The sequence below is a fragment of the Diplotaxodon limnothrissa genome, linkage group LG3 (assembly GCF_057381915.1).
Source record: "Diplotaxodon limnothrissa isolate DT_005_m linkage group LG3, D_limnothrissa_male_GT1.1, whole genome shotgun sequence".
Taxonomy (NCBI): Eukaryota; Metazoa; Chordata; class Actinopteri; order Cichliformes; family Cichlidae; genus Diplotaxodon; species Diplotaxodon limnothrissa.
The window spans coordinates 19,456,601-19,480,475 of NC_140598.1; the positions used below are offsets into that span (position 1 = coordinate 19,456,601).

General features: G+C 40.8%; 1 protein-coding gene across 11 annotated transcripts in view; it reads left to right on the forward strand.

Annotated features, from left to right (window-relative positions):
- Window positions 1-1,111: 1,111 nt before the first annotated feature.
- LOC146634797 (neoverrucotoxin subunit alpha-like) overlaps window positions 1,112-23,875 on the forward strand; it is a 120,734-nt gene continuing 97,970 nt past the window's right edge. The window contains exons 1-12 of one of the 11 annotated variants that reach the window (XM_085378471.1): window positions 1,124-1,179; window positions 1,264-1,353; window positions 1,422-1,535; window positions 3,757-3,867; window positions 5,205-5,339; window positions 6,094-6,172; window positions 10,746-10,950; window positions 12,623-14,411; window positions 15,776-15,949; window positions 16,225-16,398; window positions 17,447-17,620; window positions 19,910-20,083. In XM_085378471.1, the coding sequence (XP_085234597.1) occupies window positions 1,124-1,179; window positions 1,264-1,353; window positions 1,422-1,535; window positions 3,757-3,867; window positions 5,205-5,339; window positions 6,094-6,172; window positions 10,746-10,950; window positions 12,623-14,411; window positions 15,776-15,949; window positions 16,225-16,398; window positions 17,447-17,620; window positions 19,910-20,083 (3,275 nt within the window). Of the gene's footprint in view, window positions 1,354-1,421; window positions 1,536-3,756; window positions 3,868-5,204; window positions 5,340-6,093; window positions 6,173-10,745; window positions 10,951-11,455; window positions 11,492-11,639; window positions 11,680-12,622; window positions 14,412-15,775; window positions 15,950-16,224; window positions 16,399-17,446; window positions 17,621-19,909; window positions 20,084-23,875 lie in introns of those variants that run through there. The other 10 variants (XM_085378463.1, XM_085378487.1, XM_085378503.1 and 7 more) reach the window with 10 other exon arrangements.

A 23,875-nucleotide genomic window follows, 5' to 3' on the forward strand; every position in this document is an offset into this window, starting at 1 on the left:
AGCTAAAGGGAGGTCGAGACCTACTACAGTCGGTAGGAACATTGTACCTCGATCTTCTGGTCGGCTTCGAGCTGGCGGCCTCCGAAGAATGCGGCCAAAACTTTTGCGAGATACCGAATTAGATTTGCGAGATCTCGCAAAACTTCAGCTTAATTTTTTTTTCTCAAATCTCCCTCCGTACTTCAATGTTCTCCTGAAATCATGGAAAATATTTAACAGGACCTGGTGAGCGCCCCCTGCTGGTTCCTTATTAGTGCTGCTCTCAGACTCCAGTGATCCTGTTGGATGGATTTATGGAGGCTTTAAGGGATTACCTGCAGTCCCACTGTAGTTAGTCCCTCACAGCTACACTTATATGTTTTGCGTCAAGCTCAGTGTCATCTGTGCAGCAACATTTCTCATATATGAGTTTTCCTCTGCAAAGTGCTGTAAAGTGCTGCTACATGTCCTACACTTGGACGTGTAGCAGCACATGGCAGGAACCAGAAGGTGTGATAAGATCCACAACGTTATACAAGATCAGACTGAGCAAGATAGTGATGTAACTGTGCTGAAAAAAATCCACCCACTGTCAAAGAGTGGATGGAGATGGACAGATGACAGGAACACAGTGGTTCCCTCTGTTTATGGTGGATGTTGTAGTCAGCCAGAAACCAACCTATGAAAAAGAAATGAAAGGCGCAGATGCTCAGAAGATGGAAGCATGGTGTTTAATCAGCCAATCACAGCTTTAGAAACAAAGTGTCTGCCAAGGGAGATAACTAAAAAAAAAGCTGATAGAAGCAGTTAGCAGTTAGAGTATGAACATTGTGTAAGCAGTCAGCTTGGTCATGGACATTGTAACAACAATAAAGCTGCTCTCTGCCATTTCAACAGTCATGTCTGACCTGCTGCTTTGTAGGACTACAGTAATGGAGGGATTCAGTGGCTGAAATCGGGTCTTTGAGACACTTCTTGTAGTGAACTGATGTAAGCTGTGTCTCAGACGGAGTTGATGTTAGTACAATAACATGAGACATGACCTCTGCAGCACCTATTTGATGTGCACATGAATGATTTGTGTTTCCCCTTTAGGTGAAGGTAGAAAGTGTGTGTGAGCTGATGTGTATGTGAATTCAGCAGCATGGATCAGTGTGAGGACAGAGAGGAGGGAGTCCCTCCCTCTAAAACCACTCAGAGGTGAGATGACCATCTCTAGCTGTCCATGACTCTTCTCCATGTCACAGCTCAGCACTCACATCACGTCTCCATCATTACTCACAGGGACCGACGTAGACCGGAATTCAGCTATGAGAGGAACCGAGTGAAAGATTTCATTAACACATTTGAACAAAAACAGTCATCTGCGAAAGAGTGAGTTCATGTCAATAATATCAGTTTATATGTGATGAGGCTATCATTGATGATTTGAACTTTTTCAGGAAACACCAGAGACTCAAACCTGGAACTGAGCCCAGCTGCGTGTCATTAATGAGTGACCGGTCTAAAGATGCAGTCACGGGTTTTAAAAGCCAGCAGGCATCTGCTACAGAGAGGTGAGCAGTTAGTAACATCAACCTGGGGCTTAGGTTTGTGTCTGATTTCTCAGACTTTTTATCTGATTTAGTGCTCAGCTCAGATAAAATAATTATTGTGGGTGATTTTAACATCCATGTAGATGCTAAAAATGACAGCCTCAACATGGCATTTATTAAACTCAATTGGCTTCTCTCAAACTTTAAAAGAACCCACCCACCACTTTAATCACATTTTAGATCTTGTTTTAACATATGGCATAGAAACTGAACATTTAACAGTGTTTCCTGAAAACCCTCTGCTGTCTGATCATTTCCTGATAACATTTACGTTTACAATAATTGATTACACAGTGGTGGAGAGTAGACTTTATCACAGTAGATGTCTTTCTGAAAGCGCTGTAACTAAGTTTATGAGTATAATCCACCCACTGTTATCATCTTCAATGCCCTGTACCAACACAGAGCAGAGCAGCTACCTGAATGCTACCCCAACAGAGGTCGATTATCTTGTTAATAACTTTACCTCCTCACTACGTACGACTCTGGATACTGTAGCTCCTGTGAAAAATAAGACCTCAAATCAGAAGTACCTGACTCCGTGGTATAATTCTCAAACACACTGCCTAAAGCAAAAAACTCATAAGATGGAGAGGAAATGGCATGTCACAAATTTAGAAGATGATTATTTAACCTGGAGAAATAGTTTCTTGCTTTATAAGAAAGCCCTCTGCAAAGTTAGAAGATCTTACTAAATAAGAACAACCCCAGGTTTCTCTTCAGCACTGTAGCCAGGCTGACAAAAATTCAGAGCTCTATCGAGCCAACAATGCCTTTAACGTTAACTAGTAATGACTTCATGAACTTCTTCACAAATAAAATTTTAACAGTGAGAGAAAAAATAAATATCTTGTGATCATCTCACATATTTAATAATATGATACAGCTACGATCAGAACCATCAATATATATATTTAGAGTCTTTTTCACCACTGGAATTTAATTTAATTTATACAAATCACAACAACTGTCGCCTCAAGGTGCTTTATATTACACAGCAGACCCTACAATAATACATCCAGAGAAAAACCCAACCCCTATGACCCCCTATGAACATGCACTTTGGTGACAATGGAATGAAAAACTCCCTTTAAACAGGAAGAAACCTCCAGCAGAACCAGGCTCAGGGAGGGGCGGGGCCATCTGCTGCGACCGGTTAAGCTGGGCACACACAGTGCGATTGTTTCAGTCACGTTATCCAGCTTCTGCTCAAACTGTACGATTGACTTGCAGGGGTTAGAAGTTCGTAGGTCACGATGCAGGGTCTCACACTATACGGCCCAATGCTTTGATGCTACCTGAGTGCTCAAACTGGGGCGTTTTGCATTGTTTACAATTTGTACACTTTGTACAATTTGTACACTCCGTGCTTATTGTCCCTAGGGGTTTGCCGTAGTGGCAATGGGGTGAGTATGATTACGGAAGTGGAGGTGTGTCATAGATATACAGAATGAGCAGCAATAAAGAATAATGGTGGCTCATGAAGCAGTTTAAGAAGATGTTCTTTATAATAGTTAAGATTAGAATTACATAGGGGCCACCTGCAGTGACCGGTTGGGGTGAGAGAAGGAAAACAGGATAAAAGACATGCTGTCGAAGAGAGCCAGAGATTGATATCCAGTATGACTGAATGCAGAGGTCTATTAACACATAGTGAGTGAGAAAGGTGACTGAAGAAAAAAAAACCCTCAATGCATCATGGGAATCTCCCAGCAGCCTACAGCTGTTGCAGCATAACTGAGAGAGGATTCAGGGTCACCTGATCCAGCCCTAACCTTAAAAGTGAAGATAGTGTGCAAGAAGTGTCTCTCTCCTGAATACACACACACACACACACACACACACACACACACACACACACACACACACACACACACACACACACACACACACACACACTACTTTTAAATACTCTACGAACAACAAGTAACCCTGCAGTGCGAGAGTGAAGTGCTCTAATGGGGTGGTATGGTACTACAAGGTCATTAAGATAAAATGGGGCCTGATTATTATTTTGAATTCAGTTCTGGATCCTAGGTTTGTACGTCTACGTTTGGGCCTCGAAGTTTCCTTCTGCTCATGCTCAGCGTGCAAATCTGTTTCTCTTTGAGATCAGGAAGGTATTCTGTCTTCATCAGCTTCTGTGGCTGCAAATGAAAAACACAGTTTTCTTCTCTAACAGGATCTATGGGAGACCTGCTGAACCTGGACCCAGCTGCATTTCTTTAAAGAGTGACCGGTCTAAAGATGCAGTCACTGGTTTTAAAGGCCAGCAGACATCTGCCGCAAAGAGGTGAGCTGTGAATAGCATGAACTCTTTATTAGCAATCGCTTCGGTGTCTGACTTGAATGTTGATTTTTTTTGTTTTGTTTTTGTTTCATGGATTCTAAAATACAACTCTGTAGGACAGGTGTAGGCAACTGCAGGCCTTGAGGGCTGATGTCCTGCAGGTTTGAGACCACTGTGCCGGAGCTCATAGGTGTGTCGTGAGAAAATGATCAGGTGTCATGGAAAATTATCTGGTTCCAACTGATTAGCACTCTACACGACAGGTGCGAGTAACAAGCAGAACAATTACATTCTCTTCCATTAGAGGGCAGTACAATTACCCGCTCTAATTAAATGAGTTGCCAACTGCCAATAAAACAGAAGAAGACAGGGAAGAAATTACATAATAGTCATTCTGGAAGTGAGACAAAGCAGCAGGTGAGATGGAGAAAATTCTGACTGAGATCAAGTCATGGGCAGTTGTCCGATAAAAGCAAAAAATGTATAATGGGGACAAAACGAGCCAATTCCTCTATCCCTGGTGCACGGGGAAAAGTTATCAATGTGCTTTTTGTGACATTTTTGATTGGTGGTGTGCTGTTATTTTTCTAACTTATAGTATGTGCCGTACCTTAAAAATGTTGGGAAACACTGATGTAGAAAGTAGTAAAATAAAGGCAAACCATTAAATACACATGTACACATGCACACTGACTGACACTGTACACCTCCATTGCAATCAAACTAACAGCAAGTTTCCAGAACTGCTGGCACTTCAACACAGAACAAAGTAACTGTGGAGACTCTCACAGAGGTGATCTATTCAATGAAGTTCTCTTCCTGATCCCTAGAGATTCCTACAGGAAGTTTATGAATCCCTACATTTTGTCTGTCATTAATTCTCCACTTCTGATTGGTTATGCCCTTGGTTAGTTAGAAAATCAATCAATAATATTAATAATAATATTCAGTAATTAACTGGATGAATTTGTATCCATTCAAATTACATTAAGATATTATAGCTTAGTGGACTCGTTGTAATCAGAGTTTGAAATGCAGCTGAAGATATCTAGGTGAACCCTAAAGGTACCAATGCAGACTAACTTGCAGTTGACACAGCTCTGGATTAAACCTAAACCTTATTTTTTATTTTTTATTTTTTTTTGGCGGGTGTTTGTAGTTCAAACTGTCTGTTTTTTAGGGCATCCAGTTAGAAAATGCCTGTCTAGGTTTAGTTTTTGAAGTTTCCTTCTGCTTATGCTCAGCCTGCAATCCAGGTTCTCTTTGGGATGATGAAGGTATTCTAAGTCTTCCTCAGCTTCTGTGGCAGCAAATGGAAAGCACATTTTCTTCTCTAACAGGATCTATGGGAGAGCTGCTGGACCTGAACCTGAAAGTAGACCAGAACCTGGACCCAGCTGTGTGTCATTAAAGAGTGACCGGTCGAAAGATGCAGTCACAGGTTTTAAAGTGCAGCCGGTGTCTGCTGTAGAGAGGTGAGCTGTTAATAACATGAATTCTTTGAGAGCTTATTTAATTGCTTGATGTTATTGGATAAAAACTGCAGTGCAAACACGTCATTCCCAATTAAACTGTCTCTTACTGTCCTGGAATAGATCATGTTAGAATAGAAACAAATCTCTGCTTTGTAAACACCAAATAAAGTCATTAATGACTTTAAATCAGTCCTCTGTTCTCCTGATGTGTGTTTAAACATTGTTGTGACTCAGTGTTTGTAAATAAATCCTCCATCATGTTTAACGACAGCTCAGCTCTTTTTCACACAAATATCTATTTTCATATGTGAAGCGGTGTGTGTTGGAGTGTTTCCACAAACACAGCAGTCAGAGTGTAAAGAATGGATGTTTTAGGTGTTAGGCTGAGTGTCTCTAGGACTCCAGCTGCTCCAGCAGGTGTCTTCTTTGTACTTTGCTTCAAACACAGTGTAGGGAGGAACTTCCACTCAGGTGTTTTTCCAGAATAAACTGAAAAAAAAAATCTAAATATAAAAATACAATGGTGGTAATTATCAATTAACAGTGGCAGGATACCTGAGTATAATTTGAATGATAATTTTTGCTCTCTTGGGAAAACCTCTAAAAATACAATACAATAAGATAAGCATAAAAAACCTTTTAGTAAATTTAAACAACCAAACTGGCCACATTTATTGCAAATGTGTTTTTTCCATTTTTGAGCAGATTGTAAGTCTGGTACAGTGACAACCAATTCTTCATAATTCCTCTACAGTGTTGACCAGGAGAGCTCAGAGGTTCCCAGTAGTGATGCTGCTGGGCAGACAGAAACACACCTGGACTCCATATTTATGGTTTGTACATAAACAACAACTGCTTTTTATAATACATTTTATTCATAGTAACCTTTCAAAATACCGAAGAATATTGTACACTAGATGAACAAAAAAAAAGTGAAGATAGAAATATAAAAAAGGTTAAAATTTGGTTTGAGGTAATTTAAGTGTAAACTAGTGTCCAGAAAAGGAAACATCTGTTTTTAAAGGGAGTTAAAATACCATGTGGAAACCAGCTCTTCAAAGGTGGAGAACTCGTGAATGTCCATGAGGTAGTCGATGCTAGAGGACAGATAATTAAGATCGATGTCCTTACTTTTGCAGAATGAAAGATGATGGAGTTTGGTAATAAAGAATGAGTTTAACATTTAAGAAAAAGAAAGTGACCAGTTGTATGCAGTTCGTGTGCTGTATAATCAACAGGTGTTGGTTTTACATAAGTGATGGCAGATCACTCAGACAGACACTGTTGCAGTGAAAGGGGTTTATTTACAGTGAGGACAAATATCCAGCATAACACTGAGATGAGAAAGCACAATGAATAGGAAACTTGAAATATATAGAGGGAGAAGAGGAGAGAATGAAGTTAACGACTGATAGAAGCATAGTTCAGGAGATACAAAAATGTTCACAAGGAATTCGTTAGAGAGTTTGCTTGCTTTGATAACTCCAGACTGAGGGCGGCTGGTCAGAGAGCGTCATGAACTTGCAGGAAGCAGAGGAGGAGGAAGTCCTTGATTATCAAATTGGTAAATAAAAGATGGTTGATTAATTCCAACTTGAGGCTGAGACAACAATCCAACACCCAAGAGCTGCCACGCTGCTCCTTAAGTACTCCAACTGATGAGGTTGGAGTACAGATGCGTTGGAGAAACCCTGATGAACACAGCTACTCCCGCCACATTTAGTCTGGCTTTATGGGAGAACTACGAATGCCTTTTCTATAATCACAAGCAACTTTGTTTTGTCTTCAGTTAAACCAGAGCTGAGAAGTCACACTCACAGAGGTAGGCAGTGCTGAATGGTAGGAGGGCTTTTCCTGCTCGAGTGGCAAGGGAAGAAAACTTGCTCATCACAGAACTGAGAGATGCTTACCTCTTTGAATTACTTTTTCAGTGTGGGGTCAGCTCCATAAAAAGTCAAAAAGGTCCCCTACCCGTTCATTATATGTCCTATTCTCGGGAAAATCATCTTTAATGGTAAATGGCCTGATGAACATTCTGTTCATCATTTTTATGGACAGGATTTCTAGGCGTGGCCTCAGAATCTCATCTCTGCTTTTTGCAGATGATGTGGTTCTGTTGGCTTCATCTGGTGGAGGCCTCCAGCTCTCACTGGAATGGTTCGCTGCCGAGTGTGAAGCAGCGGGAATGAGGATCAGCACCTGCAAATCTGAGGCCATGGTTCTCAGCCGGAAAAGGGTGGAGTGCCCACTCCACGTCGGGGATGAGTTACTGCCCCAAGTGGAGGAGTTCAAGTATCTCGGAGTCTTGTTTGCGAGTGATGGGAGAAGGGAGCCGGAGATCAACAGACGGATTGGGGCTGCAGCTGCAGTAATGCAGACGCTGCACCGGTCCGTCGTGGTGAAGAGGGAGCTGAGTGTAAAAGCGAAGCTCTCAATTTACCGGTCGATCTACGTCCCTACCCTCACCTATGGTCACGAGCTGTGGGTAGTGACCGAAAAAACGAGATCACGGATACAAGCGGCGGAAATGAGCTTCCCCCGAAGGGTGGCTGGCCTCTCCCTTACAGATAGGGTGAGAAGTTCGGCCATCCGGGAGGGGCTCAGAGTAGAGCCGCTGCTCCTCCACATCGAAAGGAGCCAGCTGAGGTGGTTCGGGCATCTGACAAGGATGCCTCCTAGGCACCTCCTGGGGTTGGTGTTCCAGGCATGTCCCACTGGGCGAGGCCCCGGGGCAGACCCAGGACACGCTGGAGAGATTACATCTCTCGGCTAGCCTGCGAACGCCTTGGTGTTCCCCCGGATAAGCTGGAGGAGGTGGCTGGGGAGAGGGAGGCCTGGTATTCTCTGCTTAGGCTGCTGCCACCGCGACCCGGCCTCGGATAAAGCGGATGAAGATGGATGGATGGATGGAAAGTAGGATAAATAAAAAGAGAGGATGAAAACTTTAGCTTGACTGCTGAGTGATTAATGATGGTGTCAAATTCAGGCCCAATGAGAAAGAGAGGGCATTTATTCCTCACGGGGAATCTCATTCAATCCCCTGTAATAAATGCATGGACAGAGGTATCTGGCTTTTATAGCCACAAATAAAAAACAAACAGCACGTAACGGGGATGAAAACTGACAGATGTTACCAGCTGCCAGGGACTCCTGGATGTACTTCTCCATGGTGTCCCTCTCTGGCTGGTGTAACATGGGTTATATTCAGAGGTTGAGAAGAGGCGGCAGAAACTCTCAGTTCAATTCATTTCAAATTCAATTCAATTTTATTTATATAGCGCCAAATCACAACAACATTCACCTCAAGGCAGGACAATTAAAAACTCATGATCACATTGGCACTGGGAATTCTACAATGCTTGTCCTTTAATAATTACACTTTTCACCAACCTTACAAGGCTCAGTTGAACGGCTGCTGTCTTGTCATACATGAAGCAAGCAGTGTTCAAACAACACATAATGTTACTTTGAGTTAGGGAGGTAAAAATATGAGGTCCATCTCAGTGCACCCAACCATGTGCAAGCATGTTTCTCCCACATTCTACAGTCGTGGCCAAAGGTTTTGAGAATGACACAAATATTAGTTTTCACAAAGTTTGCTGCTAAACTGCTTTTAGATCTTTGTTGCATTTGTTTCTGTGATGTACTGAAATATAATTACAAACACTTCATACGTTTCAAAGGCTTTTATTGACAATTACATGACATTTATGCAAAGAGCCATTGGCCCTTCTTTTTCAGGACCTCTGCAATTTGACTGGGCATGCTCTCAATCAACTTCTGGGCCAAATCCTGACTGATAGCAACCCATTCTGTCATAATGCCTTCTTGGAGTTTGTCAGAATTAGTGGGTTTTTGTTTGTTCACCCACCTCTTGAGAATTGACCACAGTTCTCAATGGGATTAAGATCTGGGGAGTTTCCAGGCCATGTACCCAAAATTTCAGCGTTTTTTTTCCTCGAGCCACTTATTTATCGCTTTTGCCTTATGGCACGGTGCTCCATCGTGCTGGAAAATGCATTGTTCTTCACCAAACAACAGTTTGGTGAAGAACAATAGCGGCAGAGGTAAAATATGCCTCAGCCAATGCAAGCACCTTTCCCATCAGCATGCCCACAAGAGATGTTTTGACACCGTCATCTGGAAAAGAGCGGAGAGAATGGTCAGACACTAGGTAGCATTGGAAAAGGAACCCCCAACTTACTGTAGAAGAGCTCAGGTGCCAGGGAGATCACATTTCTTAAAAAAGGCAAAAGAAGAAGCAATGCGGTGGAGCTCCTTTGACAGCCGATGGGGCAGCTGGCATCAGCATGTGTTATGGAAACCATAACACATGCTGCATCGGCTTTGGGCTCACAAGAGATGGACCCAAAAGCAGACAATAGCCAGACAGAAATCAATTCTCACAGTTTTTATTTAGAGCACAGATAACAACACGTAGCTGACATGAACTCATACTGGGCACACTGGAGTGTCTCTACACAGGCTCAGGCAGGGATGCACAGGGGTGAGCTACGGTGGTCTGGCAGAGTGAGCGGCAGGCAGATAAACAATGAAGTTCCCTGACCTGAGGAGGTGGTGAACTGAAGGAAGCAGAAAGGCAGGCAAGTAAAGTGTGGGTAATCCATATTTTCCAGAGGAGGTGAGTGACAGGCTGGCACGAGGCTTTAAAAAGTCACGAGGGTGTGAGTTAGAGCAGCGCAAGCTGCGACCATAAGGAGACGAGGTAAGTACCCAATTGAGGAAGCGTTAATCACAAAAACTGAGGCCATATTGTACTGTACGTAGCTGATGGACTGGCGAAGAAGAGATGGTCACGGTGGACTTAAATGCATCCGCACTTATTACAGCTGATTAGCAGCAGGTGGGTATGAGTGGACCTGGCTCTGCTCGGTAAGGGATCCACACACACCAGCTGCTCACTTGAACCATTACACCAGTATGTCTTTCCACCTGTTGTGATAGATTATTGCAAGGTCCCCGGCCAGTTCCAAAGGGCTGATAGATGGAAAAAAAACAGGAGGAGTGAATTAATTTAATTGAGATAAGTCATGGGGTTGTTACCATTTCTCAGTTACGCAGAGAAAGTCAAACTTGCAGTCAGTGAAGAGATGCTGGAAGAGATGCCCCTCACTTGTAAAAGAGATTATATCTAGGAGATTGAAGTTGACAGTGGTGGTACCACAATTGGCAGGATGGTCAAGAACCGCACCACTACTGAGTGCTGAGCATTGAGCGTGGAGCCAGCTATATCTGACTATATACTCTTTTATATCCATTCTGTTCACAGTAATCTCTATCCTGCACTTTGTGAACCAATGGATTGTCAGTGTGTCCAACATGGATCTGATGTTTGGCTCCATGACATCAGTCTGATTGGGTCATTCATAAGCTATTCTGTTGCAGCTGCTGGAGAACAACATCATCACTTTTGTGAAGAACGAACTGAAGAAGATCCAGAAGGTTCTCAGTTCAGACTACCCAGAATGCTTAAAGAATCAGAGGGAGGATGATGAGAAGACGAGGAGCAGCAGAGAGGCATTTCTAAAGATAACACTAAACTTCCTGAGGAGAATGAAGCAGGAAAAGCTTGCTGACCAACTGCAGAGCAGTAAGGGATTTCTCTAAAGATTCAAGCTACACAGCAAATCCAGCATGTCCAAATTAACACTGTCGGATTTGATTTCAACACTATTAAAGTGTCTATATGGGTCCACACCAGAGAGTGTTAATTTAACTCTTTTTGGAGAGTTGGTACGTTAACTCTGATTTAGTGTTAAACACCAAATCTGTCTGGAGTTGATAATTTAACACTTGGTGTTAAGAGTTTATATATTAACTCTCAAAGAGTATTTTAGTTTAACTACGTAAGAGTTATCTTCTAATTAATTCTAAAAAGCGGGAATTTTACTGTTCTGAACTTCTAGAAATTTCTTTTGGAAATAAACATTTACTAAAAAGACGCAATGGTTTTTGAAAAAACATTTATTCTGAACTGTGCACCACAATTTCAAAACATTTTCTGAAAGATGTAACACTATACATATTCCCACTTTCATTAGAATTGTGTTTATCAAAAGGTCTGACATAGGTGAGCTGGTAAATGCAAATAACAGCATTCTCAACACTTATTTCTTTAATACAATATGCATGTCCTTCATTCATCCCTTTGTGGAACTTCAACGCACTTCTGCTCTCCCCCATATTCCTCTTAACAAGCGTATCCTGTGTGGATATTGAATAAAAATTAGTTGACACTAATTAATGGCACAAATAATCCAGTAAACAATTGCAGCACAGTAAAAAAAAGGAATCCTCTTTGAGCCATTACTTGTCTAAAGTATTTTCCCAAAAGACTAGGACACAGGCAACAGGTAATACTGAACTAAATGTAAAACCTCAACCTTTTTAACTTTTACCTAAACCGTGTGCACAAAACTCTGGAGGGATCTATGCTAACGTAGAATCCAGTCAGGACGTCTGCTACTGCTGTTTGCTCGTTTTGTTTTTATGGGCGATCGTTTTCAGGCTTCAAGTAGCACCATTATACCAACGTTTCACATTCTACACATTGTTTTAGGTGTATTTGACCAAAAGTTTGACTGAAAATTCACATGCAAGCTTTTTTCAAGGCTGTGGTATTTGCCCGCAAACAATACCTTTCAGCTAGCTAAAACAGAATATTATGCTATCACCGAGCAACATGGCTAATGCCTTTCACACAGCTTTGTCTCAACTCCAAAGAGCCACAGAAGTAAAAGCTAATAAAAATAATTGAAACAATCTTTGAAAAAATGACTTACCAAGCATGGCAAAAAACTCAAATATGTAGAGCAAAATGTTCTGAAACGGCTTCACTTCAGCTTCGATTCGAGCCGTGCTGGGGGCGGAGTCTGTGAATTTACTCTGTTGGTGTCATAGCCCCTGTAGGAGTTCAGAGTTAAGAGGTCAAGAGTTAATGTTTCCATTGTAACACCTTCAGATTTGACATAGAAACACTCATTTTTAACACTCGATTTTAACTACTATCATTTTACAGCTCAGAGTTACATTAAAAGAATGTGACTCTACTTAGAGTAAAATTAACTCTACTTTTGCAAGAAGACTATTAACACCAAAACATTTAACACTTTTGAATTTGCTGTGTACTTGATAAATGAAACGTTTACTAATGAAGATGAAAAAACTTGTATACAGTCATTACTATGTGGGATGGAAATTTTTGTGCCCACTTTTAAAAACATTACTTAATTGTTGATGTGTTTTTAATGTTTACTATTCAGGAATTCCTGCTTCAGTTTGTCAGCGTGAACTTAAATCTAAGATAAAGAAAAAGTTCCAGTGTGTGTTTGAGGGGATCGCTAAAGCAGGAAACCCAACCCTTCTGAATCAGATTTACACAGAGCTCTACATCACAGAGGGAAGGACTGCAGAGGTCAATGATGAACATGAGGTCATACAGATTGAAACAGCATCCATGAAACCAGACAGACCAGAAACAACAATCAGACAAGAGGACATCTTTAAAGCCTCACCTGGAAGAGATGAACCAATCAGAACAGTGCTGACAAAAGGATGGGCTGGCATCGGGAAAACAGTCTTAACACAGAAATACACCCTGGACTGGGCTGAAGACAAAGCCAACTGGGACATCCAGTTCATATTTCCATTCACTTTCAGAGAGCTGAATGTGCTGAAAGACCAAAAGTTCAGTTTGGTGGAACTTGTTCATTACTTCTTTACTGAAACCAAAGAAGCAGGAATCTGCAGCTTTGAAGACTTCCAGGTTGTGTTCATCTTTGATGGTCTGGATGAGTGTCGACTTCCTCTGGACTTCCACAAAACTACAATCCTAACTGACCCTAGAAAGTCCACCTCAGTGGATGAGCTGCTGATAAATCTCATTATGGGGAACCTGCTTCCCTCTGCTCGCCTCTGGATAACCACACGACCTGCAGCAGCCAATCAGATTCCTCCTGGCTGTGTCGGCTTGGTGACAGAGGTCAGAGGGTTCACTGACCCACAGAAAGTGAAGTATTTCAGGAAGAAATTCAGAGATAAGGAGCAGGCCAACAGGATCATCTCCCACATCAAGACATCACGAAACCTTCACATCATGTGCCACATCCCAGTCTTCTGCTGGATCACTGCTACAGTTCTGGAGGATGTGCTGAAAACCAGAGAGGGAGGACAGCTGCCCAAGACCCTGACTGAGATGTACATCCACTTCCTCGTGGTTCAGGCCAAAGTGAAGAAGGTCAAGTATGATGGAGGAGCTGAGACAGATCCACACTGGAGTCCGGAGAGCAGAAAGATGATTGAGTCACTGGGAAAACTGGCCTTTGATCAGCTGCAGAAAAGAAACCTGATCTTCTATGAATCAGACCTGACAGATTGTGGCATCGATATCAGAGCAGCCTCAGTGTACTCAGGAGTGTTCACACAGATCTTTAAAGAAGAGAGAGGACTGTACCGGGACAAGGTGTTCTGCTTCATCCATCTGAGTGTTCAGGAGTTTCTGGCTGCTCTTCATGTCCATTTGACTTTCATCAATTCTGAAGTCAATCTAATGAAAAACCAAACAACCACCCAGAAGTGTGAAACAAAAGAATCTGCAGAGAAACATTTCTACCAGACTGCTGTGGATAAGACCTTACAGAGTTCAAATGGACACCTGGACTTGTTCCTCCGCTTTCTTCTGGGTCTTTCGTTGGAGACCAATCAGATTCTCCTACGAGGTCTTCTGACACAGAGAGGAAGTAGCTCACAGACCAAGCAGGAAACAGTCCAGTACATCAAGAAGAAACTTAATGAGAATCTGTCTGCAGAGAAAAGCATCAATCTGTTCCACTGTCTGAATGAACTGAGTGATCGTTCTCTAGTGGATCAAATCCAACAGCATATGACATTAGGACTTCTCTCTTCACTGTCTCCTGCTCAGTGGTCAGCTCTGGTCTTCATCTTACTGTCATCAGAAAAAGATCTGGATGTGTTTGACCTGAAGAAATACTCTGCTTCAGAGGAGGCTCTTCTGAGGCTGCTGCCAGTGGTCAAAGCCTCAAACAAAGCTCTGTAAGTAAACATGTGTTCAGGCTTTTATTTATAACATAAACAGTGTAACCTGTGATGGCTTAAAAACTTAAATATATTTTATTAAATGATCATCAGCACTATGTGAAGTATATTATACTTGACGTTTTATAATCAACTCCTCAAAACTAAATACAAAAACAATGAAAAAAAAAATCTGTGACATTTTTTATTCATACCAAAATCACATGAGATGATCCAATGGGTGTGTGTGTAGGTCGGTCAAGATATGACCCTGTGAACGCCTCCTGAAAAACCTTCGCCAGGAGTCCAGCAGTCCACTTAAACAAAGGGCTCTTATACTCAAACAGTTACAGATACATCCTAAAATATCACTCTGACACAACTTTTTCACTTTGGTACTAGCCAGACCCACTAGTTTATTTCTTTTTTAAATTATTTTTTATGATTCACACTGTGTGATGATGCTCCTGCTTTATATTATTCAGCAGTTTATAGCAGGGTCCTAGATGCTAACAGGCAACTAGCATACAAACAATTTGAACACATGCTAATAAAAAATTCACACTGTTAAGGGCAGATCATGCATTTTAATCCAGGAACCTTCATCTTGTGATGCAACAGTGCTGATCACTGTGCCACCATGTAGTTGTAATAATGCGGAAAAAAAACCCACAAAGAAGATTTTCATGCTAGATTGAGCAAACTGACAATTTTTACCACAAAAACAAAAATGTCAGTACATGGTCTTGTCTGAGTAGACCAAAAATCTGGATTTTCCAGAAAGTATTCTAATTAGAACAGAGAAAACAATGCTGTTAAATATATGCTTTTATCTTGAATAGTTTTTAAGGAATTTAATGTTGGCATCAAAATTCATATTGTGAATACATATGCTGTAAGTTGGTTGATGGATATAAAATATTTAAAACACAAAGCAACAATTTCACATTACCATGAGATGAAAATCATAAATGGTTCAGCAGCAAGCACATAATAACTTGAGATGGAATCACCAACGACTGAAACAGGTGAATATTTAGAGGCTGCAGCAATTGCAGTTATATATTATTATTATATATACATTATATGTATAATATATATATTATTAATATATATTATTATATATTATATATGTTATAAATGAGGATTAGAACCTTGAACCTTGATTATGCAGAATAATTGCCGATCTTTATATTTGGAAACTAATCTACCAGCTCCTCGCCTGTTTCTGTTTAGGAGTATAATTGTTTTAATGAGCCAATTCCAAGTCTTTAATATTTTTTGTTTCTGTAATATACACTGACATTTGTTTTTCTTGTGAAGGTTCAACATACGAAATTATTTAATTTGATAACAAAGTTTTTATTTTGTTTATTTTTTAGGCTGAACGTCCCTTATCTCTCAGAGACAGGCTGTGAAACTCTTTTCTCAGGCCTCAGTTCTCAGTCCTCTAGACTCAGAGAGCTGGACCTGGGTATGAACAACCTGCATGAATCAGGGATGAGGCTTCTGTCAGCTACAGTGGACAGTCCACAGTGTACACTGGAAACAATCAGGTCAGATAAAGTAATATTTTGGATTCTTTATGAATTTACACAAGTAGTCAGATTTATCCAGTGTTATTTAAGTCTTTAGTTCTTCTTCTTGTTATTGTTATTGTTATTATTATTATTATTATTATTATTATTATTATTATTATTATTATTATTATTATTATCATTATTGTTGTTACTATTATTGTTATTATTCCTAAGCTATGGTAAGCTGCCACATTTCTAACCTCTTTAACATAAAAAAACAAAGATTCATAAAAATGTTTTTTTCCCCCCAGACTGAGTCTCTGTAACCTCTCAGAGAGAAGCTATGAATCTCTGTCCTCCGTTCTCAGCTCTCAGTCCTCTACTCTAAGAAAATTGGACCTGAGTAACTCTGATCTGCAGGATTCACCAGTGAAGCTTCTGTCTGTTGGACTGAGGAGTCCACACTGTAAACTGAATACTCTGAGGTCAGTGCAAGTGATATTCTGCTTTTTGTCAATTGTCAGAATTAACCAATAATAATATATGTCTTGATGCATGCTCAATCATCAGGAACTGGGGAACTGACCTCACAGCCCATTATTAATCCAGTGTGCTGGTTTCAGTTATTGTGTAAATATACTGTTTATAAGGTTGTGGAAACATGCACTGACCTGAGACTTAAAAAATTACTTGGATGAAAACAAAATGTTTCTCCCACTGAAAATGCTACTTCCACATGAACAGAATCAATCTTTTGGGCAATAAGAATACACTACTCGAAAAAACAAAGACATAAAATAGAGAAAGATTTTTTTAATCAGAATAAAGCATCATCAGTTAAACATCTCCAATAGTTTTCTGATCTTTTTAGTAGCAGAGAGAGTAATTAATGAATTTCAGCTGCAGTCAGCGTCACTACTGGTAGCCTGGGGCAATACCTGGACCCTACAGAGGTTGCACACTTAGTCCAACTTATCAAGGATGTTATCAATATATGCATCACTGGAAGGTTTTGAGTGTCTCCCAGAACAATCTCGACAGCATGGAGGAGATTCCAGCGAACAGTCAGTTACTCTAAGAGAGCTGGACAGGGCTGTATAGCTGAATGGGTATCTGCTCCTTTGTGTAAACAAAATGAACACAGCCAGAGCAAAATTACCTCCAGCAGGCCAGGTCTGACCAAACAATTAGAAACATGCATAATGAGGGTAGTCTGAGGGCACAACATCCTCTTGTGAGTCCTGAATCCACTGCCTGCCATGTGGACCTGGATTGGCATTTACCATAGAATACCATAATTGATCCACAACTATACTGAGAACCTTTTTTAAAAATGTTGTTTGTATTTTATGGAGCAGTGCATTTTACCTAGTAAATGTCAATGTTATTCATTTGTTGTTGTACCTTGTTTAGGAAGTAAGGATTACTGGAAAAAAAACACCATTAAATATTCTAAATCGAATAACTCTTCAGTGCACCCCCACTGCACTTTAACAAACGTGTTTGTTTAATATTGTATCTTTCATTTTTCAGACTGAGTCACTGCAAGTTCTCAGAGAGAGGCTATGAAGCTCTGTTCTCAGCTCTCAGCTCTCAGTCCTCTAGTCTGAGAGAGCTGGACCTGAGTAACTCTGACATGCAGGATTCAGCAGTCAATCTTCTGTCTGCTGGACTGAGGAGTCCACAATGCAAAATGGAAACTCTCAGGTCAGAATTAAAACATTTCCACTGATGATCATTTAAAACCGGATTTATATTGCTGCATAAAGAGTAACTTGATAAAAATTTCTTAACATAAATAGTAAGTTGAAACCACAATCAATCTCCATCGCACCAGCATCATCAGCTTCATGTTCAAGAGCCTGGATGGATAGTGATTCTTTCAATGGTGGGACATTAAGAGCAGAAGTAAAACAGAAATGAGAAATGAGAGACTCTATGAATCTGCAAATGACAAAATATAAATGAGGATTAAGATCCAGCAATGATTATTGAAGTCATTGAGTCACTGATGGAACATTTGCGGTTATATAAATTGAAAACAGAATGAACCATAATAGAATGAACCATAATAGAAGGTGAAATGTCAGCTACCCAAAGGCAAAGGTATTCAGTTTAATTTTTAAAATGGAAGATGGAACAACACTTTAAGCTACTGGACTAATTCAACATATCATGTTCTCCTCATAGAACCTGGATACATAAGCCCCTTTTCCATTAGTATCTACTTGGATCGACTTACCACAAATCAATTCAGATGAACTAGTTTTCCATTGCAATCGTACTATCTATCAAGCCAAGTCAAGTCAAGTTGGTAGCAGGCAGTAGGTAGGGACACTGTTGGGCCTTCTTAATTATGGAGCTGGTATTGAGGAACCACGAGAGGTTCTCTCTCAGGTGGACACCAAGGAATTTGGTGCTCTTAACGACCTCTACAGAGGATTAAGTGGACAGCGATCACTCTTCTGAAGTTGACAACTCATCTCTTTTGTTTTGTCCATGTTAAGAGAAAGATGTCTCCGCTGTCCTGGAAGTGGCTTTGGATTCTTCTGCCATGAACATGTTTGCTGCTCTGACAAAAAATGACAATAAACATTCCATCGGGGTGTGATTTCTACAGCTTGCTGATTGCTCCTTACTGCTCCCAGAATGCCTCTGTAGTGCTAGCACTGGGTGGGATGTACACTGCTATAACAAGCACAGCAGTGAATTCCTAAAGTAAATAAAAAAAGATCTGCATCTAACATTCATAAACTCGATGAGCAGTAATTAGAAACTAATAGATTTCTTGCACCATTTCATGTTGATGTGGGCACAAAAGCCACCACCACGAATCTTACCACACAGAGCTGCATTTCTGTTGGTAGAAAGTGAGGTGAGCTTTGTGTAGCTGAATGGTTGTGTCCAGAACTCTGTTACTAAGCCATGGTTCTGTAAAAACAAAGATGCAACAGTCCCTAAATTCCCGCTGTTTGGTTCACTGGAGTCAGATGTATTCCAGTTTATTGTCCAGTGAGCAAATGTTTGAGAGCAGGATGAATGGGACAGCTGGCCGGCTTGGATTTGCTCCTACCATAGCACAGACCCCTGCATGTTTATTGTGCTTCTGCTTCCTCGCACACTGCTTTTGGTGACCTGTCCCCCGGCCACCAGCATCAGGTGATGACGAGGACTGGAGGCCTGGGCTTTGCAGTAACTTGAGGCACTTGCAGCAGTTCCTGGTCAATATTTTTATAATGCTTCTAATTTAGGAGTGTTTTGGCGTTGGTAAAACTGAACACCGCTTGTTCTGGTTGTGTCAAGTTGTGTCAGGACAATTTACTATTTATGCACAATAAACAAAGGAGCATAGCGCGACAATTTTTGTTCAGCGCCAGACTTGCTTGTAACCTATATCACCAATTATGTTAAGAAAAATGAGGCATTAACTACAACAGCAGAATGACCTTTGTGGGAATGTCTGGAGCAGACTAACCTGTGAGCTGGAGTGTTCTGGGACGTTATATTTTGTCTTTGAATGGCTGCAATCCAGTCGCCTTTGTTACTTCGGAAACATGGCTCGAACAATTTCTCTTCAACGACGTAATCCGATAACAACCGATCTCTTTACCCGTCGGCTTTCCGTGGCTGTCATGCGACCGGCTATTGCAGTTAAGAATACAACAGCTTCTTGCCATTTTTTGTGTTTCTTTTTATCGCTGTATAACTGATTTCAATTGAAAGCCTGCGTGCGCTAGTACCTCTTGCCACGAGTTCCCAGAATTCTTTGCAGTTTTACCCCTGAGTGAAGTCACATTTTCAATCTCTATACAAAAAAAGCCTGGCAATGTTGAACTTGTTGTGGAAGCCACTCCCAGTTTAAGTTCAGGAGACAGACACCTTCTCTACTTTCAAGATCAGCTTCAAACTTTCCTTTTTGTTAAAACTCACAGTTAGAGCTGGCTTAGGTGATTTTGTTCATTGTTCACAAATGGTTGTTTTTTTGCGCATCTGCAGTCTGTCAGGCTGTCTGATCACAGAAGAAAGCTGTACTTCTCTAACCTCAGCTGTGAGCTCCAACCCTTCCCATCTGAGAGAGCTGGACCTGAGCTACAATGATCCAGGACACTCAGGAATGAAGCTGTTGTCGGCTGGACTGAACGATCCATGCTGGGGACTGGACACACTCAGGTATGGAGAGAATGTCTGATATTTGCTTCATGCACGTGACACGAACTGATCAACAAGCAATATATATGTATGAGGTGTCTAGTGAGAGCATTTCCAGAAACAATTGGTAAATATCTCAATATATTTACAGCAAAAATTATATTAATATATGAATAGAGAGGCACAGGACATACTTATCCTAGATTAAAACAACTATTGGAACCTTTTGAAACTGTTAGCCTCACTTCATTTATTTATGGCAAATGGCCTGAATTTGTATAGCACTTTAGGCAAGGCAAGGCAAGTTTATTTGTATAGTACAGTTCAACAACAAGGTGATTCAAAGTGCTTTACAGAGACATTAGAAACACAAACAGATAAAAAGCATGATTTAAAATTGATTAAAACAAGCAAACAAACAAACAAACAAACAAAGAAAACAGTATATAAAATCAAAACAGATAAAATCAGAACAGTAGATAAAATCAATAGTTAAAATGTAAGTTTTGAAATTTAAGCTTAAGTGCGCATTTGGTGCTTTATTCAAATGCAGCTGAGAGCAGGTGAGTCTTCAACCTGGATTTAAATAAACTGAGTGTTTCAGCTGATCTGAGGCTTTCTGGGAGTTTGTCCCAGATATAAGGAGCATAAAAGCTGAATGCAGCTTCTCCGTGTCTGGTTCTGACTCTGGGAACTGATAAAAGACCAGATCCAGATGACCTGAGGGATCTGGAAGGTTCATACTGGGTCAGGAGGTCACTGATGTATTTTGGTCCTAAACCATTCAGAGCTTTATAGACCAGCATTAGAACTTTAAAGTCTATCCTCTGACGGACAGGCAGCCAGTGTAAAGACCTCAGAGCTGGACTGATGTGGTCCACTTTTTTGGTCTTAGTGAGGACTCGAGCAGCAGAGTTCTGAATGAGCTGTAGTTGTCTGACTGATTTTTTAGGTAGACCTGTAAAGATGCTGTTACAGTAATCAAGCCTACTAAAGATGAATGCATGGACTAGTTTTTCCCGGTCCTGTTGAGACATCAGATCTTATCCTTGAAATATTCTTGAGGTGATAGTAAGCTGATTTTGTTATTGTGTTAATGTGTTTTTCTAAGTTTAGGTCTGCATCCATCATTACACCCAAATTTCTCGCCTGGTTTGTGGTTTTTAGGTGTATAGATTGAAGTTCTCTGGTGACCTGTAATCGTTTTTCTTTGGTGCCAAAGACTATTACCTCAGTTTTGTTTTTGTTTAGCTGGAGAAAATTGTGGCACAACCAGTCATTGATTTCCTCAATGCATTTACCAAGCGCCTGTACAGGGCCTCGGTCTCCTGGTGACACTGTGATATATATTTGTGTGTCATCTGCATAGCTGTGGTAGTTTATTTTGTTGTTCTTTATAATCTGTGCCAGTGGGAGCATGTAAATGTTAAACAGAAAGGGTCCCAAGATGGAACCTTGGGGAACTCCACATGTGATACTTGTCTGCTCAGATGTGAAGTTACCTATTGATACAAAGTATTTCCTGTTTTCTAAGTATGTTTTGAACCAGTTTAGTACAGTTCCTGAAAGACCTGTCCAGTTCTCCAGTCGTTTGAGTAATATGTTGTGGTCAACTGTATCAAATGCTGCACTGAGATCCAGTAAAACTAAGACTGACATTTTTCCACTGTCTGTATTCAGACATATGTCATTAAACACTTTGGTCAGAGAGGTTTCAGTGCTGTGGTTCTGTCTAAAACCTGACTGGAAGGCATCGTAGCAGTTATTCTGTTTTAAGAAGTAACTGAGTTGTTGAAAAACTGCTTTTTCAATGATCTTACTTAAAAATGGGAGATTTGAGATCGGCCTGTAGTTGTTCATTTGTGTCTTGTCAAGATTGTCCTTTTTCAGTGTAGGTTTTATTATAGCAGTTTTTAGTGATTCTGGAAACACACCTGATAATAAAGAAAAGTTGACGATCTGTAACAGGTCTGACTCTAAAGTCTTTGAGACCTTTTTGAAAAAAACTTTTTGGCAGGACATCTAAACAGCAAGAGGAGGAGTTCAGTTGACCTAAGATGTCCTCCAGGTCTTTGCTGTTAATCGGGTGAAACTGTTTCATGGTGTTTAAACAGTTTTTCGGTGGACACAGTACATATCCTGGATCTGCTGTTGATGTACCAACTGCTTGTCTAATCTTTTGGATTTTTCCTGTGAAGAATTTGGCAAAGTCATTGCAGGCCATAGTCGAATGAAGTTCAGCTGCCACTGACACAGGAGGGTTTGTTAGCCTGTCAGCTGTAGAAAATAAGACCCGAGCATTATGGCTTTTTTTAGTGATGATGTCAGAGAAGTAGGACCTTCCTGCACTCCTCAGTCGTAAATTATAATTGTGAAGTTTCTCTTTATAGATGTCATAGTGAACCTGGAGGTTTGTTTTCCTCCATCTGCGCTCAGCTTTCCTACACTCTCTTTTTTCATTTTTCACCAGTGTGGAGTTTCTCCATGGAGACTTTTTTCTTCCAGAGATAACCTTCACCTTAATGGGAGCAATTGTATCCATTACATTTAACATTTTAGCATTGAAGCTATTGACGAGCTCATTGACTGAACCTCTGGACCCTAAGCGCTTTACACATTCAGTCATCCACCCATTCACACACTGGTGATGGCAAGCTACATTGTAGTCACAGCCACCTGGGGCGCACTGACAGAGGCGAGGCTGCCGGACACTGGCATCACCAGGCCCTCTGACCACCACCAGTAGGCAACGGGTGAAGTGTCTTGCCCAAGGACATAGCGACCGAAACTGTCGGAGCCGGGGCTCGAACTGCCAACTCTTGAGCTACGATCGCCCACATTTATTTAGATAAACTTTTATATTGACAGCTGTGATAGAAGCTGACAACTATGGCATGCTCTCTATATATTTAAAGGTAGAAAAGCCAAATGGCTGCTCTCCGGGAGTTTAAGTAAGCAGCAGTGCAGAAATGCATGTATGTGTTTCTAGTGCTCCTCATAGACAAAAGTTGAAATTTGTTTTGAAAAGCCAATATGCAAAATCATAGAACTGAAAACAATGCAATAAAGAAATATAGTTAGAATAGAATAGAATAGAATTCAACTTTATTGTCATTGCACATGCACAGGTACAGGGCAACGAAATGCAGTTTGCATCCATCCAGAAGTGCTTTAGTGATATAGATATTACAATATATATTAGCAATAGTATAGATATGTAAGTATATTACAGAAATGGGTCTATTATGGTATGTTATAATGTACACAGTATGAAGTATGTTGTGAATATTCTATAACTAAGTATGTACAGGCTGTAGTGAGTACAAGCTATGTACAGGCTATGAACAGGATATAAATATGAAAAACTATACAGAAATCTGAGATATACAGCTATACAGAAATGGGAACTATGCAAGTTGTAAACAGTTGTAGGATTAAAGATTATTGAATGTAGAGAATGATTATTTACACAGAGCTATACAGTAGTGCAGTTAAGATAAGTGAGGGTGTAGATAGTTTCTACAGAGGTTATATAAAGTGTTAGTGGTTGTGAGTGGTGGTTCACTCCATGTTATTATTGTGTGTTTGAGGGTACAGTTGTCCATTGTGGGGGTGTGTATGTTCAGTCCATGAGTTTAACGTGGGTCAGATGTCAGGAGGCAGAGTTCAGGAGTCTGACAGCTGTGGGGAAGAAGCTGTTCCGGTACCTGGTGGTCTTAGTCCGGAGGCTCCTGTGGCGCCTCCCAGAGGGCAGGAGGGTGAAGAGTCCATGTGATGGGTGACTGGGGTCTTTGATGATTTTCCCAGCCCTTT